Source organism: Gopherus evgoodei, chromosome 1 (assembly GCF_007399415.2).
Source record: "Gopherus evgoodei ecotype Sinaloan lineage chromosome 1, rGopEvg1_v1.p, whole genome shotgun sequence".
Taxonomy (NCBI): Eukaryota; Metazoa; Chordata; order Testudines; family Testudinidae; genus Gopherus; species Gopherus evgoodei.
Genome location: NC_044322.1, coordinates 163,827,229 through 163,843,168, shown reverse-complemented (window position 1 = coordinate 163,843,168; position 15,940 = coordinate 163,827,229). Strand labels below are relative to the sequence as shown.

Below are 15,940 nucleotides of genomic sequence, written 5' to 3'. Positions count from 1 at the left end.
CCTCCCCTTCTTGTAAGATTTACTCAATAAGACGTAATGTCTGAAATAAAAGGGGACAGAAAGATATTTCTGCAAGTTACCAAGATTCCTAAGAGACAGCTCTTCAAAAAAAGAAATTAGGAAAAACTGTGCCCAGCCCTGGGAAAGAAAGGAGAGAGACTGCATCATCCTATGTAGCAAGCTGCCACCAAATCAGGAATGGAAGTTGATGACATATAAGCATAGGATATCAGATTACAAAACAGTGTGTAGCCCTGTCCTGAGTGAATTTGTACTTCTCTCTAACAGATATCTGAGGGGTCAATTGGTTTTGGTATTTTTAAAAAATATTTTGGCAACACTTGTGTAGCTTGTCATGTTAACAAAGTTTCACTGAAAGATACTTAACTGTAAGCATGCTTTCTTTTGAGGTATAACATTACAGACGGTGCATAAAATGGAAGCTACAAGTTACCACATAATAAGAGTTAGAAAATATTATAAATGTACAAGAAAAACTGCCACAGGTGTAGCTGCTCCATTGCATTCCCTGCTGGCTGAGCATGGCACTGCAAGCTCTTCCTGCCTCAGTTCACAAGATAGGGCAGCCATTCCAGAGCAGAGAAGCCCATGCCATGAGCATCTCATCGGTCTTTAAACAGTTAAATTCAGAATTTACCTGTCTCCGCCTTTAAACAAACTAACAAATAAATGTATGAGGTGAGCACTTGGTCACTTTAAGTCAAGGCCCTGATCTGGACCTGGCATTCTGGGCTAGGACAGAGGCGATGCTCCTCAGTGTGTCTCACCCAGCACTCAAAAAACCCCCAAAATATAGATGTGAAAGGGTGAAGAACAGTATAGATTCCTTCTTTAAGAAAGGCTTATTTCAAGCAAAAAAACAAAACAACCCCCACCTCCCCAAACTTTGCTTGCTCTTTCTTACATTTCCAAGGCTGTATCTGATGATCCTTGCAACAGGGGATATAAGTAACACAAGCCAAAACTCCTAGTCAGGAAAAAACAATCCCAAATATTTTGTTTTTAAAGTGCAAGTATAATTTTTAAGCTTGTATATAGCCTAATAAAGTTTTGAAATCTTAAAAGGGCTGTTACGCCATGTTTGGAAAGAAATTTAAAAAGTGTTTCTTTTCACATAGGTCTTCCACTGCCTCTGAGGTACTAAATCCTGGAGAATTAGCTAATGGGACAATTTTTGTTCTGTCTCAACAGCTGTGAGCTGAACGGAATCATGAAACTTTTGACTCAATTTAAGCCATGTAAAGTGCACCCATATACCAAGATGAAAGATGTTTGAACCAATATATAATCTTTTCCTATTAGCATTTCGGTAAAATTAAAAAATCCCCCACAGCTGAAACATGAATTTTAATTTAAGGGACCTATACATGAGCATTGCAATAACTGCACAAAATTGACAAAACCAAAAATATTGACACCAGATAGTTTCCTCCTATAGTGCAATTAGAGAAGTTTCTCAGAGTGTAGTTCCTGCAAGTTCATAACCTTTTCCCTACGCAGAAAACTGTCTCACCTGAATATTGACAAACACACCATGATATGTCTCGTATAGAACTTTGTTGCCCTTCATATGCAATGGAAACTCAAAAGGAATTTCTGTTTTGCCACTGGGAAGTTTTCCTGGTTTTACCATTTCTATGGTACTGTTGATAACTTGAATAGGCTGTAAAGAGAAACATTGAGAAGTTTATAATAAAGCATTCTGCTTCGTAATAACAGCCCAATAACAGAGCCACATGAAACCCTATCAGCCTTCCAAATATCTCAAAATTCACATGTCTGTGTCCCATGCAAACAATTCTCTACAAACTCACACTGTGGCAAAAAGTGATCTTATTTAATGTTTCTTACCAAGACAGTCTGTACAGTTTTTTGCATGTGTGTCAGACTGGTGGCTAAGCACATTTAAGAAGCTAACGAGTAGGACCTAGTACACTTTTGAAAGCAGCACATTTCTTGTTCTATTATCGAAATCACGCACCTTAACAGCAGTGGAAGAGTCTGTATGTGTATATGCCAGTTGAGCTGTTAGCTCTTGGAAGGATGAAGGGTTCTCAAAGGCAAGCTATATATTTAGCATCAGAATGTTGCTGGAACAATGGCAAACTATGGTTTGGCACTTGACTGGGGAAGCATGCAAATTCTCATGAAATATGCCTTCATCAATTAAAAAACAACAGAGTAGGAACAGCAAAATAAAAAATAGTAATTAAAAAAAATACATGCACTCCCAGAGCAGGGAAATTAGTTTACTATCAAATAGAACATTGAAATAAATATCTTACTTTCCCCAATGTGATTTTTCATTTTTCTTTTCAAACCATTTTTGTTTTAAATTGCTACAAAACCCAATGCCAATGATAAGATGATGGCCCCCAAATTACTGTTTGAAGGTCATTTGTCTAAATCAAGGAACTTACATTTGAACTTACACTTCTAAGCTGAAATTGAATTAAAATTCTTATTTTGGTTGCTTGAAAATGCTTTGTTGGGGGAAAACATGGATATCCCCTAAGTTTGGGATTATTCAAACTTGGGGTTTTGGCTCATCTCTGCTGACACATGAAGCAGCATAGACTGATGGAAGCTTTCTTTCTCCTCAGAGTCAGTATTTCTGCCCTTCTCTCAAAAATAAACTATCAAGCTGTTTAGGGCTCACATATGGAAGAGAGATGTTATAGAACTAAAAACGGGCTTCTCATTGCAGCTTTGCTTGGAGCCTTCACATTCACTTTATAAGAATTCAGTTCTAGAACTGTTTTACTCATCTTCTCCTTGCAGGACTGTGCTTCTTACACCGTTACAGCTACATTCAAATAGCACAGCACATTACAGCAGTAAATATTTTGACATTTCTTTAACTCTGTGGTTACGTCTGAACACATTTTTCTGCATCTGAAGCTCACAGTGTAATGCTAGACAATGGCAGTGATTGGGAAAATATTAAACCACCTGCATACATTGAAGTAGAATTACTAAGGAGAGATTTGGTTTAAGACAGACAACTTTTTGTACCCAAGAAACTAATCTACATATTTCTTACCTTAACAGAGTTATAGAAAGCTTCAAACACACCAACACTTTTGGCACTGAGCTGCAGATTTACTGATCCTTCCATCGTTAAGGAGACACCCTGGTGTTGGACTGCATCCTTACTCGTTATGACCACCACTCCAGAAAGAACTTCCTAACAAGGAAAAAGTGACAAGCAAAACATATTGATTTTATCAGTTTCTTCTCTAGCTAGAATTCAGACTGCAGTGACACCCAATGTTAGGTGATTTCCAAACGCAAAAGGAAGACAGTCCCTGCCTCACAAAACATAGTCTGAAAAGACATATTGATGAAGAGAGGAGGCAGGGGAAAGGGATACAAAGTACAAGTTAAGTGATCAAGGTGATTATTTTTTTTTCCCAGGGGAGAGCGCGAACACAGTCCCTCAGTACCACAAATTATGCAGTCGAGTTTCCCGCATCTGGGGAAATTGCAGGGGTCAGCACACCCGCGGTGCAATGGATGGCAGGTAGAAGTCTCTTAACTTGCATGTTTGCTTTTCAACTCCACTCCCACCCAATCCGCTTCCAGAATTCAAACCTCTCTTCTTCCCCTTACTCACAAATTGTGTTACAGTATCTGTATGTCCCTCCCTCCTAGTCTTCAATATCTTTCCTCCACATAAATGAGCAATTTACTTATAAATAAATGACATGTGTAAACAGATGGCTTAGTCAGCTAGCTTCCTGTGGGTGTTGAAGAAGTGGTCCTTCAGAAGGAATTTAAATGAGGACAGGGGATTCCTCTGCAGACCTGTTCAAGGAAGGTAATAATACACAGTAGCGGGGGAAATTATTGTTGCAAAAGAAGTGGAAAAACAGGACTTCACAGCTGGTGTTTCGAGTGGAGGTGAAGTGAAGAAGGGGGAGTAGCAACGTGTAAAAAACAAAAGGGGATGGCTAAATTGAAAATGACAAAGCTAGGCGGGATATTGAAGACAATCACAAGAAGTCTGAACTTAATATGGTGAAGTCAGTGGAGGGATCAAAGATGCAAAGACAGGAGAGCGTTGATCTGCTCAGAATGGTGGGCAAAGTTTTAGCAGATGTATTTTGTATCGACTCCAGGGGGCTGATGTGGGTCCTGGGAGCCTGATGAAGGGTGGGTTACAGTAATCAAAGTGGAAAATGATGAGCATGTGAGTTTCAGTTGTATGATTGTACTTCACACCAGTTAAGAAACAGAGTTACATAATGGTCAGCTGGTAGCTGCCAGGGCATCAGTACTTTTCCCTTATCAGTGGTGAAGTGTCAGTACTAAACAGAAATTGGGTCAGGGAGTCTGATGTAATAAAGGTTTAGAGAAAGGAATTGCAGTAGCAATTCAGGAATCGCAACACAAGAAGCTGAAGCACGGGAAGCCAGAAGAGGACCTGCCGGAATTAAGAAATGCAGCTACAGTAGGAAGTGCTGGCATAATTGGGCAGTGAAGAAAAACTGATCTAACAGAGTAGAATAGTTTGACTCAGATATCAGTGTGCCTCACTCAGAAACAGCTGTGTGCTGCTGCTGGTGGGTTTAGTCTGCAGCTGTTTGCATTTGGATGGGATCTCCATTGCACGCTAGTGCTGTGGCTCTACCCAGTCATCATAACACTACATCAGATATTTCATCTCATCCAGCAACTGTCATTACTAGGTTGCTCAAGGGCTCCCCCAAAAGGTCCCACCCTAGTCTCAGGGAAGTTCACAATCTGCTCTCAGAGGTCCATGTTTTTCTGGGACAATTTTTCACTACAAGACTGAGTGAAAATTCTTTCTGCCTCTCACTCCTTGGATTGTTCATTTTGTCTATAGGGCCTTTATTGACTAAGGAAGCCAGAGCTACTTGCCTGTTCCTTAGTCCATCCCCCTTTCTCGGTATTTTCCCTGCCAGGAGCTTTCCCCATAAACTAGCAAAGTGATTTCTTATTCCATCTCCCTAAAAAGCTTGTTATTCCAGCCCAACACCTTGGGACAACAGGCAGACAATTTTATTAGCATACAAATCCCTAGCCATACTCTTACTTCCCCAAACACACCCCATTATTGGAGCTACTATTGTTAGATTCAGACTTGGAGAACTTTTCATTTTTTTCCTCTCCAACACTCGCACTTTGGGGGTTTTATCACTGCGGAAAACTTCCCTCTCCTCTGTCCACACACACTTCTTGCTGAGTGCTTGTTCCTGCTATGCAAGTCAGCACTGAAAGGGCACTTTTGTCATCTCAGCAGTAAAATATGACGGACAGAGTTCTGGTGCATGCAAATAACTTTGTACAGAAAAAGTATTTGTTAAATAAAGAAATACTTATCGGTATATTTTTTGTTTGGAGTTACAATGCAAGATTAAGCATGTGTGACATTAATCTCCAGAAACGTATCTGAGCAGGTTCAAACGATGGCTAAAGTTACTGAATCATCGTTCTAAGTTTGTGTCTGAAACAGAACCAAACTGGACACTTAGGAAATACCTATGAACCCAAACCAGAACAGAACCAATATTTTCAATATTTCAACTCCCTGGTTTCATCTGCCTATCTGATACCTACACTGTAAGCTTTCTGAGGCAAAGGACTCTTTTGTTACTTGCCTAGCACGATGATCATCAAAAGGGAGATTCTAGGTGTTAAAGTAATATAAATAAATAATGAGGCTGTGACCTCCTTTTTGAACTGCATAGTTGATACAGGGTAGTTGCTAATGAAAAAGGACCACATACTCAGTGCAGGAATTGTTGCAATCATTTTAAGAGTTCCCTTTGTTTGAGATGAATTTTAAGGTATGAGAGAGCAGAAATTGAATGTCACAACATTGGACCAAAGCCAGGGCAGTGCTAAGCACCTGTAACTTCCTTTCAATTCAACATGAAAGGTATCTTTTATGGTTATGCTCAGTGTTGCCAAAAAGACAATGAAAAGATTCCAGAAACAAGAGTAATATACAAGAAAAGGAAATTTAAGTAATGAACTTTAGGTTTTCCAAAAAGAAAGTATGATGTCAAGCAACACTGGTTCACTGGAACCAACTTCAGAATGAAGAGCTCACTCTAGCAAAATAAAACAGCAAATCAAAAAGATCAGTAAGATGTTATTTCTGAACAGCCTAAAGGAAAACCATTATATATAGTACATATTAGTGTTAAAAAAAAACCCAAAGTTTTCACACTTAGATGCTATAATCCCCAATGCCTTAGTGTAACACAGGCAAAGTCACAGTTAAGATTACCTGACACTTTCATCTATAATCCCCTATTTTCAATTACTTATAATTTTAACCATTTAGGATGAGAATCTCCATGCCAGTTCTCTGCTTCAGGATGACATTTTTCAGCTATTTTCAGCAAAAACGGTTCAAGTTTGTCTGATAAAGAGGTTAGGGAAAAAAAAGAAGTTTTTCCAATGTTAAAAAAATATATATATTTTCCAACAGTTTCCTTTAGGAGCTCTAGTGCTTTCAGAGTTTTGCACAGGAACTTGGTATTTACCAGGGCGCTGCTCAGGTTGGAACTACCTTTTTCCTGTCCCCATGAAAAACCAACCCAGATTTGGCAAAGTTAAGATAGTTTTTAAAAACTACGTCTTCTGTTTGTTTGTTTGACTTGGGTTCACAGGGCTTGGGCTGTGGGTCTACAAACCTGCATTGTAGACATTTGGGTTTGGGTTGCATCCTGAGCTCCGAGACCCTCCTCCTCATGGGGGGGGTCTCAGAGACCAAATGTCTACACTACAAATGTATAGCCCTTCAGCCCGAACTCCACAAACCCAAATCAACTGTCTCAGGCCAGTCACAGCCATGCCACAGGTCTTTTACTGCAGCGAAGTCATATCCTGAGATAGGACAAAGTTGCTTTTGGCAGAGTTGGGAACAGACCCCGAAGGCCAGATTTTGTCCTGCACCTCAGATGGCACAGCACTGAAGTCAGAGCCAGAGGAAGGTGGTGATGGGAGAGGTAGCTTTAGGCTACCTTTTGCTTCTCGTATTCTAGATTGCTCTGAAATCCAGTAATTCCCCTAGTATAAATCTCTGGAGCTGTTCTAACTTAAGGCATCCTTATCCAGATGCCTATGGACTTCTCTACAGCCCAAAACCGTCAAAGCATTCTATTCTTCTACCAATCCTTTCCACCTCCAGCATGACCCTATTCCAATATAAACTTCGCTCATTACCTCTTTCAGTGCACAGGATGGACTCTGATTGAGGCAGAGAGTGCAAAGAAGAGAAAAGATGTTCCCTTGCATTTAAAACACTGGAATGCAAGGCAAAATAATGGGGTTCTACTGGTGGCTCTGCCACAGAATTCCTATGCAATACTGAGCAAGCCTATCATAATAGGTATGCATAAAAGGTACACAGTTCAGGAAGTCCAAGGACCTTCATACTGCCATTTCCTAACTCTCAAGTACTTGACGGTGCAACCTTGTTATTTTAACATAGTTTTTATATATACACATCTACCCCGATATAACGTGACCCAATATAACACGAATTCTGATATAACGCAGTAAAGTAATGCTCCGGGGGGGCTGGGCTGCACACTCTGGTGGATCAAAGCAAGTTCGATATAGTGCTGTTTCACCTAAAACACGGTAAGATTTTTTGGCTCCCGAGGACAGCATTATATCAGGGGAGAGATGTAATTATATTAGTGACAAAAATATGCAGCGAGCTGTAATGGTTAATTAAGACATTAATATATCTGCCTAAAATCCAAATGTAGTTTCAATTGGATTTGGTAATTTGTTTTCCCCACCTTAACTATTTTGTAATATTGCCACTTGCAGTTACATAAATAGACAGCACCACTTGGGTGCAACATGGGCATTTGTAGGTGATGGGATTCCTATACAAGTACTGTTTGTGAAAGCATGTTCTGGGATTCTTTGGGAAGAAAGGTGCTATAAATAAAAGACATTATTACCACTAGCCGATGTCAGTGTAATGTGTGGTGGCAAGTGACTTTCTAAAAAAAGAACAGAAAACCTACACCATGCAAGTAACTCTCATGATTAATTAAAAACAGATTTATTTTTAACTTATTGACTATTCTTAGTGATTCCTGATCAAAGATTAAGACAGTATTTCTAGTACAGCACTCAGCAAACTAAATAGTTCTTTCAACACTGTGTTCTCAGATGATTCAGCTCTCTTGTCTAGTCAGTATACTAAAGGTAACTTTAAAGGAAATGTATTTAACAATCTCTAAAATGGCAACATTCAACAACACAGACAGAGTCTTAATTTAAAACAAACACACACACACACACACACACTTGATTTGTTCTTTATAAGCTACAGGGAATCTCCCTACTTTGAACAAACAGTTCACTCTGAAATGGAATTTGTTAGCCAAGTAGAGCAGCTGAATAAGGATGGACATAAGCATTACAGCTTTGAGTTAGTGAATAAAACCCATTTAATGAGAGAGAAAAAGCATGACTGGAGCCATCAGTGGATGAGAAAAAGAAAATAATTATTATTACAGTGTTGTTGTTTGCACCCTATACCTAAAGGCTTATTACACTTCCATTACACATCACATTGTTCAGGGGATTTATAACTTAGCTTTAAGAGCATTCCCTGGACTAAAGTCTAATAAAATCATCACAAAGGCCAACTATGTTGTAACTTCTTATTCACAATTATTTAAAGATACTTGTCACAAGATTAGAAATATCCACTAAAGTGAAATACACTAGTTATATATTACAATAGCTAAGTTATTAATGTCTAGAAAAAAGTTATGTATTAATGGGATTATGAGGCTATGTAAAGAGCCACAACATTGTGCTATAGAATCTGAGGCCTGGTCTACACTACGATTTTAAGTCGAATTTAGCAGCGTTACCTCAGTTTAACCCTGGACCTGTCGACATGACGAAGGCCTGTTTTTCAACTTAAAGGGCTCTTTAAATTGATTTCTTTACTCACCTCTAACAAGGGGATAAGTGCTGAAATCAGCCTTGCCGGGTCGAATTTGGGGCAGTGTGGATGCAATTTGATGGTATTGGCCTCCCGGAGCTATCCCACAGTGCTCCATTGTGCCCTCTCTGGACAGCACTCTCAACTCAGATGCACTGGCCAGGTAGACAGGAAAAGGCCCGTGAACTTTTGAATTTCATTGCCTGTTTGGCCAGCGTTGCAAGCTGATCAGCACAGGTGACCATGGAGTCCCAGAATCGCAAAAGAGCTCCAGTATGGACCAAACGGGAGGTACAGGCTCTGATCACTGCATGGGGAGATGAATCCATGCTAGTTGAACTCCATTCCAGTAAACGAAATCCCAAAACATTTGAAAAAAAGTCTCCAAGAGCATGAAGGACAGAGGCTATAAACAGGGACTCACGGTAGTGCCACGTGAAAATTAAGGAGCTCAGGCAAGCCCACCAAAAAACCAGAGAGGCTAACGGCCACTCCGGGTCACTGCCCCAAACATGCTGCTTCTATGATGAGCTGCATGCCATTCTAGGGGGTGCAGCCACCATTACCCCAACCCTGTGCTTTGACTCCGTCAATGGAGTAGGACGCAACATGAAAGCGGGTTTTGGGGATGAGGAAAATAAGGAGGAGGTTGAAGATAGCTCACACCAAGGAAGCGGAGAAACCGGTTTCCTCAACAGCCAGGATCTGTTTCTCACCCTGGACCTGGAGCCAGTAACTCCCGAATCCACCCAAGGATGCCTCCTAGACCCGCCAGGCAGAGAAGGGACCTCTGGTGAGTGCAGCATTGTAAATATTACACATGGTTTAAAAGCAAGCATGTTTAATGATTAATTTGCCCTGGCATTTGCGACCAGTACAGCTATTGGAAAAGTCTGTTAACGTGTCTGGGGATGAAGCGGGAATCCTACAAGGACATCTCCATAAAGCTCTCCTGGATGTATTCACAAAGCCTTTGCAAAAGGCTTCTGGAGAGGGCAGCCTTATTCCATCCTCCATAGTAGGACACATTACCATGCCAGGCCAGCAGCACATAGTCGGGAATCATTGCAGAACAAAGCACTGCAGCGTATGGTCCCGGTGTTTGCTGGCATTAAAACAACTTGTGTTCTTCATCTCTCTGTGTTATCCTCAGGAGAGTGATATCATTCATGGTCACCTGATTGAAATAGGGTGGTTTTATTAAGTGGACATTCAGAGGTGCCCGTTCCTGCTAGGCTGTTTGCCTGTGGCTGAACAGAAATGTTCCCCACAGTTAGCCACGCAGTGGGGGGAGGGGTGAAGTCATCAAAATGTGACCTTGTAATGAAAGCACATGTGCTATGCAATGTTAACAGCAAGGTTTACCGTGAAAGAGTGTACCCATTGTTCTATAAAATGCATCTTTTTAACTACCACTCTCCCTTTTTTTTCCTCCACCAGCTGCATATGTTTCTCCTTCCCAGAGGCTAGCGAAGATTAGAAGGTGAAAAAAACGCACTCGGGATGAAATGTTCTCTGAGCTCATGCTGTCCTCCCAGACTGACAGAGCACAGCAGAATTCGTGGAGGCAGACAATGTCAGACTGCAGGAAAGCACAATATGAATGTGAGGACAGGTGGCAGGCTGAAGAGAATAGGTGGTGTCAGCTTGCTGACAGAAGGCAGGAGTCAATGCTCAGCCTGCTGGAGCATCAAACTCATATGCTCCAGAGTATGGTTGAGCTGCAGGAAAGGCAGTAGGAGCACAGACCGCCGCTACAGCCCCTGTGTAACCAACAGCCCCCATCCTCAAGTTCCATTGCCTCCTCACCCAGACACCCAAGAACACGGTGGGGGGGCCTCCAACCACCCAGCCACTCCATCCCAGATGATTGCCCAAGCAACAGAAGGCTGGCATTCAATAAGTTTTAAAGATTTTAAGTTTTAAAGTGCAGTGTGGCCTTGTCCTTCCCTCCTCCCCCACCCCTCCCAGACTACCTGGGCAGTTATCCCTCTATTTGTGTGATGAATTAATAAAGAATGCATGAATGTGAAGCAACAATGACTTTATTGCCTCTGCAAGCAGTGATCGAAGGGGGGAGGGGAGGATGGCTAGCTTACAGGGAAGTAGAGTGAACCAAGGGGGGTGGGAGTCATCAAGAAGAAAAACAGAACTTTCACACCGTAGCCTGGCCAGTCATGAAGCTGGTTTTCAAAGGTTCTCTGATGCACACTGCGCCCTCCTGTACTCTAACCACCCTGGTGTCTGGCTGTGTGTAATCAGCAGCCAGGCAATTTGCCTCAACCTCCCACCCCGCCATAAATGTCTCCCCCTTACTCTCACAGATATTGTGGAGTGAACAGCAAGCAGTAATGACAATGGGAATACTGGTTTCGCTGAGGTCTATCCAAGTCAGTAAATCGTGCCAGTGTGCTTTTAAAAGTCCAAATGCACATTCTACCACCATCCTGCACTTGCTCAGCCTATAGTTGAACTGCTCCTGATTACTGTCCAGGCTGCCTGTGTACGTTTTCATGAACCATGGCTTTAAGGGGTAGGCTGGGTCCCCAAGGATAACTATAGGCATTTCAACATCCCCAACAGTTATTTTATGGTCTGGGAAGAAAGTCCCTTCCTGCAGCTTTTGAAACAGATCAGAATTCCTGAAGATGTGAGCGTCGTGTACCTTTTCTGGCCATCCCACGTTTATGTTGGTGAAGTGTCCCCTGTGATCCACTAGGGCTTGCAGCACTATTGAAAAGTACCCCTTGCGGTTTATGCACTCGCTGGCTTGGTGCTCTGGTGCCAAGATAGGGATATGGGTTCCATCTATCGCCCCACCACAATTAGGGAATCCCATTGCAGCAAAGCCATCCACTATGGCCTGCACATTTCCCAGAGTCACTACCGTTGATATCAGCAGCTCTTTGATTGTGTTGGCTACTTGGATCACAGCAGCCCCCACAGTAGATTTGCCCACTCCAAACTGATGCCCAACTGACCAGTAGTTTTCCGGCGTTGCAAGCTTCCACAAGGCTATCGCCACTCGCTTCTCAACTCTGAGGGTTGTTCTCATCTTGGTATTCTGGCGTTTCAGGGCAGGGGAAAGCAAGTCACAAAGTTCCATGAAAGTGCCTTTACACATGTAAAAGTTTCCTAGACACTAGGAATCATGCCAGACCTGTAACACTATGCAGTCCCACCAGTCTGAGCTTGTTTCCCAGGCCCAGAATCGGCATTCCACGGCATGAACCTGCCCCATTAACACCATGATGTGCACACTGCCGGGGCCCATACTTTGTGAGAAGTCTACGTCCATGTCTACGTCCTCATTGCTCGTCATCACGCTGCTGTCGGCTCCTCGCCTGGTTTCGCTTTGGCAGGTTCTGGTTCTGCATATACTGCAGGATAATGCGTGAGGTGTTTACAATGCTCATAATTGTTGCAGTGATCTGAGCAGGCTCCACGTTCCCACTGTTATGGCATCTGCGCTGAAAAAAAGGCGCGAGACTATTCTCTGCCATTGCTCTGATGGAAAGAGGGGCAACTGACAACATGGCTTACAGGGAATTAAAATCAACAAAGGGGGTGGCTTTGCATAAGGAGAAACAAAAAACTGTCACACAGAATGGCCCCCTCAAGGATTGAACTCAAAACCCTGGGTTTAGCAGGCCGTTGATTTCACAGAGGGAGGGGCGAGCAAATGAATACAAAACAAATCAGGTCCATTTCTTGTTTTGATCCACTCCATCTATCTTTTACATCTTAGGTTGGCAGCAGGCGGTGCAGTACAACTGCTAGCCATCGTCATCTCCTGGGTGCTCGGCAGAAGATGGGAATGACCTGGCTGAGTCATACCCATGTCTGCCCAGGTGCCCCTGACCGACCTCACTGAGGTCGGCTAAAAACGCACCCAGGAGTATGATGATGATGGCTACCAATAGTAATGCAACATCTGCTGCCACAAGGCAATGGGCTGATGCTGTGTAGCAATGCAATCCCATGTCTGCCAGCACCCAGGAGATGTATGGTGACAGTGAGCTGAGCGGGCTCCATGCTTGCCATGGTATGGCGCCTGCACAGGTAACCCAAGAAAAAAGGCACGAAACGATTGTCCGCCATTGCTTTCATGGAGGAAGGGAAGGGGGGCCTGACGACATGTACCCAGTTTTTGCCACTGTTTTTGCCCCATCAGGCATTGGGATCTCAACCCAGAATTCCAATGGGTGAAACAGACTGCAGGAACTGTGGGATAACTATCCACAGTGCAACACTCCTGATGTCGACACTAGCCTTGGTACTGCGGACACAGTCCGAGGACTTAATGCACTTAGAGCATTTTGTGTGGGGACACACACAATCAACTGTATAAAAACAATTTCTAAAAAAACAACCTCTATAAATTCGACCTAATTTCCTAGTGTAGACATACCCTAAGCTTCTGTTTGAACAGGTATAATTCTAGACTTCATGGCTATGGAAAATAATCTACTTTACACTTAGTTCATGTTTTCAAGAGCGACTTATTTGTGGGTCTGCAGACAGCCTGCAACAATCATTCTGAAAGGTGAGAAATGTCTCCTCCACTGGACTGGTCTCTCTTAATTCTGGTTTTGATTTAAATGCAAGTACTGACTGCTTCAGGTAAAAGTGATCAGCAATGAAACATCAAGTAAGCATGCTTAACTGTTTTTGTTGAATGTAGCTGCAGAGACTAAGGCAAGTGTGGTCAATAGTTGCTGGAGTGGAGAATCCTCATCTCAAATTAGTCACCAGAGTTCCTGCACAAAAAAGGAGATACACTACCCCAATAACAAAAGCCAAATCTAATTTCCATGCTCTGTGAAAACCTTCAACAAAGCTGTTACTTGTCTTCCAATTCAAAAGTCCTTGGTATATACAAAAATTTAAGTTTGGGGATTGCATAAAAATAAATATAATTTATTGTCAAAATAAACACTGATTGATTGACAGTAGGTCAGTGAGTCTGAGGGGACTCTGGGAGGGGGTCAACTGAATATATAAATCTAGGGTCTGAGTGGCACAAAGTGCCATGTAAATTGCAAGGTTTCAATTGTGGTATCTTTCTGCAACGATCAGTATAATGCAGGGTTTCCACATAGCCACCTACTCATTTTGCCACAGATAAACATGGGGGTAGGCTAAAAGGATGGAAGTTTGTTATTTAAGAAATCAACAGAGACCAAACCATTCCCTGTCCCTTGAGGAAAAATCCCACCAGAAGGCAGGTGCTCAGTAATCCCTAACTTGCCCGACAGCTCGTAGGACGCACGGAGCAGCCACGGGGATACAGTGTGAGGGCTTGGCTACACTGGAACGTTGCAGCCTTGGTGGTGGGTTTACAGCGCTGCAACTTAGTAACTGTCCACACCTGCAAGGCACATCCAGCACTGCAACTCCCTGGCTGCAGCGCTGGCTGTACACCTGGTCTGCTTGGGGTGTAATGATTGCAGCGCTGGTGATGCAGCGTTGCTCGTCAAGTGTGGCCACCAAAAGCGCTGTTATTGGCCTCCAGGGTATTAGGAGGTATCCCAATGCCTGCTCACAACAAACCAGAAGAATGGCTGAACTCTGAGCTCCCCCAGGCTGCTTATCTAAAAAAAACAAACACAGCTGCTGTTTGCTCCAGCGAGCCAGTGGAGGCAGGTAGGGGAATTGCTTTGGAAGGTTCACAGCTGTTTGCTTGAAGAGAGAAGTCACATGGCAGAGGAGGAGGGGCGAGACTGTGTTGAGCAGCTGCTTATGTGGTCTGAAGGCTATTTAGAAGTGCATAATTTGCATTTAGTGAATAAGAGAGGGGTGGGGGAAGGGGTCCAAACTTTTAAAATGATTCAAGGTAGGTGCTGTGTATCTTCCAATCCTTAGAACTTACAAGGCAGGGAGCTGAGAACAGTGTCAGCTCCAAAAATCCACTCTCTCTATCTCCCCCACGCTCCCTGTCACACTCCACCCCACCCCCGTTTTGAAAAGCATGTTCCAGCCACTTGAACTGGGATAGCTGCCCACAATGCACCACTCCCAACAGCACTGCAAATGCTGCAAATGTGGCCACACTGCAGCGCTTTCCCTACACAGCTGTACGAACACAGCTGTAACTCCCAGCGCTGCACACCTGTAAGCGTAGCCATACCCCTCGTCACAACTGTACCGGGGAGGCACAGGCAGGCGGCGCCGGCCGAGGCACCCCAGACCCGGGAACTCGGCCCCTCAGGCTGCCCGGGCTCAGCGCAGGCTTCAATCCAGCCCGGGGGACCCTGGTGGCCCCGACCCAGCTGGGCCAGGTGAGGAGCCCTGATTCCGGCCCCGGGCTCTAGCAGAGGCTGGAGACCCCTGAGCCCCGGCCGCGACCCCCCGGGCCAGGTCACCTGCCTCCTTGGGCGTCCGTTACCGAGACTGACAACGGGCCCCGCCTCCGCAGCCCCCCCCAGGAGCCGCCCCGCACTCACCCCGCAGAGATAGACCTTGTTGGCCCGTTTGATCTTGATGTCCAGAGCGGTCCCCATCGCCCCGCGTCCCAGCCCGATGACGTGCACGGCTACGTGCCGCGAGCGGGGTCGCCTGTCTTGTGTCCTCCCGCCCTGTGATGAACCATTTACATCCGGGTCACCAGCACCGCCCCCCCTCCCCCCGACGCCATTTGTAGACCTCTAATCACATCGTTATACAACATGGCTCTGCCAGTTCTCTGGTAGTCATACCAACGGTGGAATTAGCGGCGGCCGGACTCTCTCCGTCTATCCTCTACGTCATAGCAGGGGCGGAGTCGAACGCGCGCCTACCAGCCGGCGGACTACAGTTACCAGCATGCAGCGCGGCTCGAAACGCTGCATGCCGGGAGCTGTAGTGCTTTGCGGGGCTGCGCTGCATGCTGGGGTGATGTCAGCTTGTCCTGGCTGCGCTGGGGCCGGGCCAGGGGCCTGCGGCTGAGGCGCTGCGAAGCCGGGGCGGGGGGCGGCGGCGGCGCAG

General features: G+C 44.3%; 1 protein-coding gene and 1 non-coding gene across 7 annotated transcripts in view; both read right to left on the bottom strand.

Annotated features, from left to right (window-relative positions):
• The window catches only part of VPS26C (VPS26 endosomal protein sorting factor C), a 107,701-nt gene extending 92,085 nt beyond the window's left edge, over positions 1–15,616 (bottom strand). For 2 of the 6 annotated variants that reach the window (XM_030577912.1, XM_030577903.1), the window contains exons 1-3: positions 15,421–15,613; positions 3,065–3,208; positions 1,535–1,684 (exon numbers count right to left, since the gene is read on the bottom strand). In XM_030577912.1, coding sequence (XP_030433772.1) covers positions 1,535–1,684; positions 3,065–3,208; positions 15,421–15,477 — 351 coding nt within the window. In that variant the 5' untranslated portion in view covers positions 15,478–15,613. Of the gene's footprint in view, positions 1–1,534; positions 1,685–3,064; positions 3,209–13,640; positions 13,735–15,420 lie in introns of all 6 variants that reach the window. The other 4 variants (XM_030577930.1, XM_030577884.1, XM_030577921.1 and 1 more) reach the window with 4 other exon arrangements.
• LOC115644647 lies at positions 3,436–3,602 on the bottom strand. The gene has a single exon (XR_003998576.1). It is a non-coding gene; the product is annotated as a U1 spliceosomal RNA (small nuclear RNA).
• Positions 15,617–15,940: the final 324 nt, after the last annotated feature.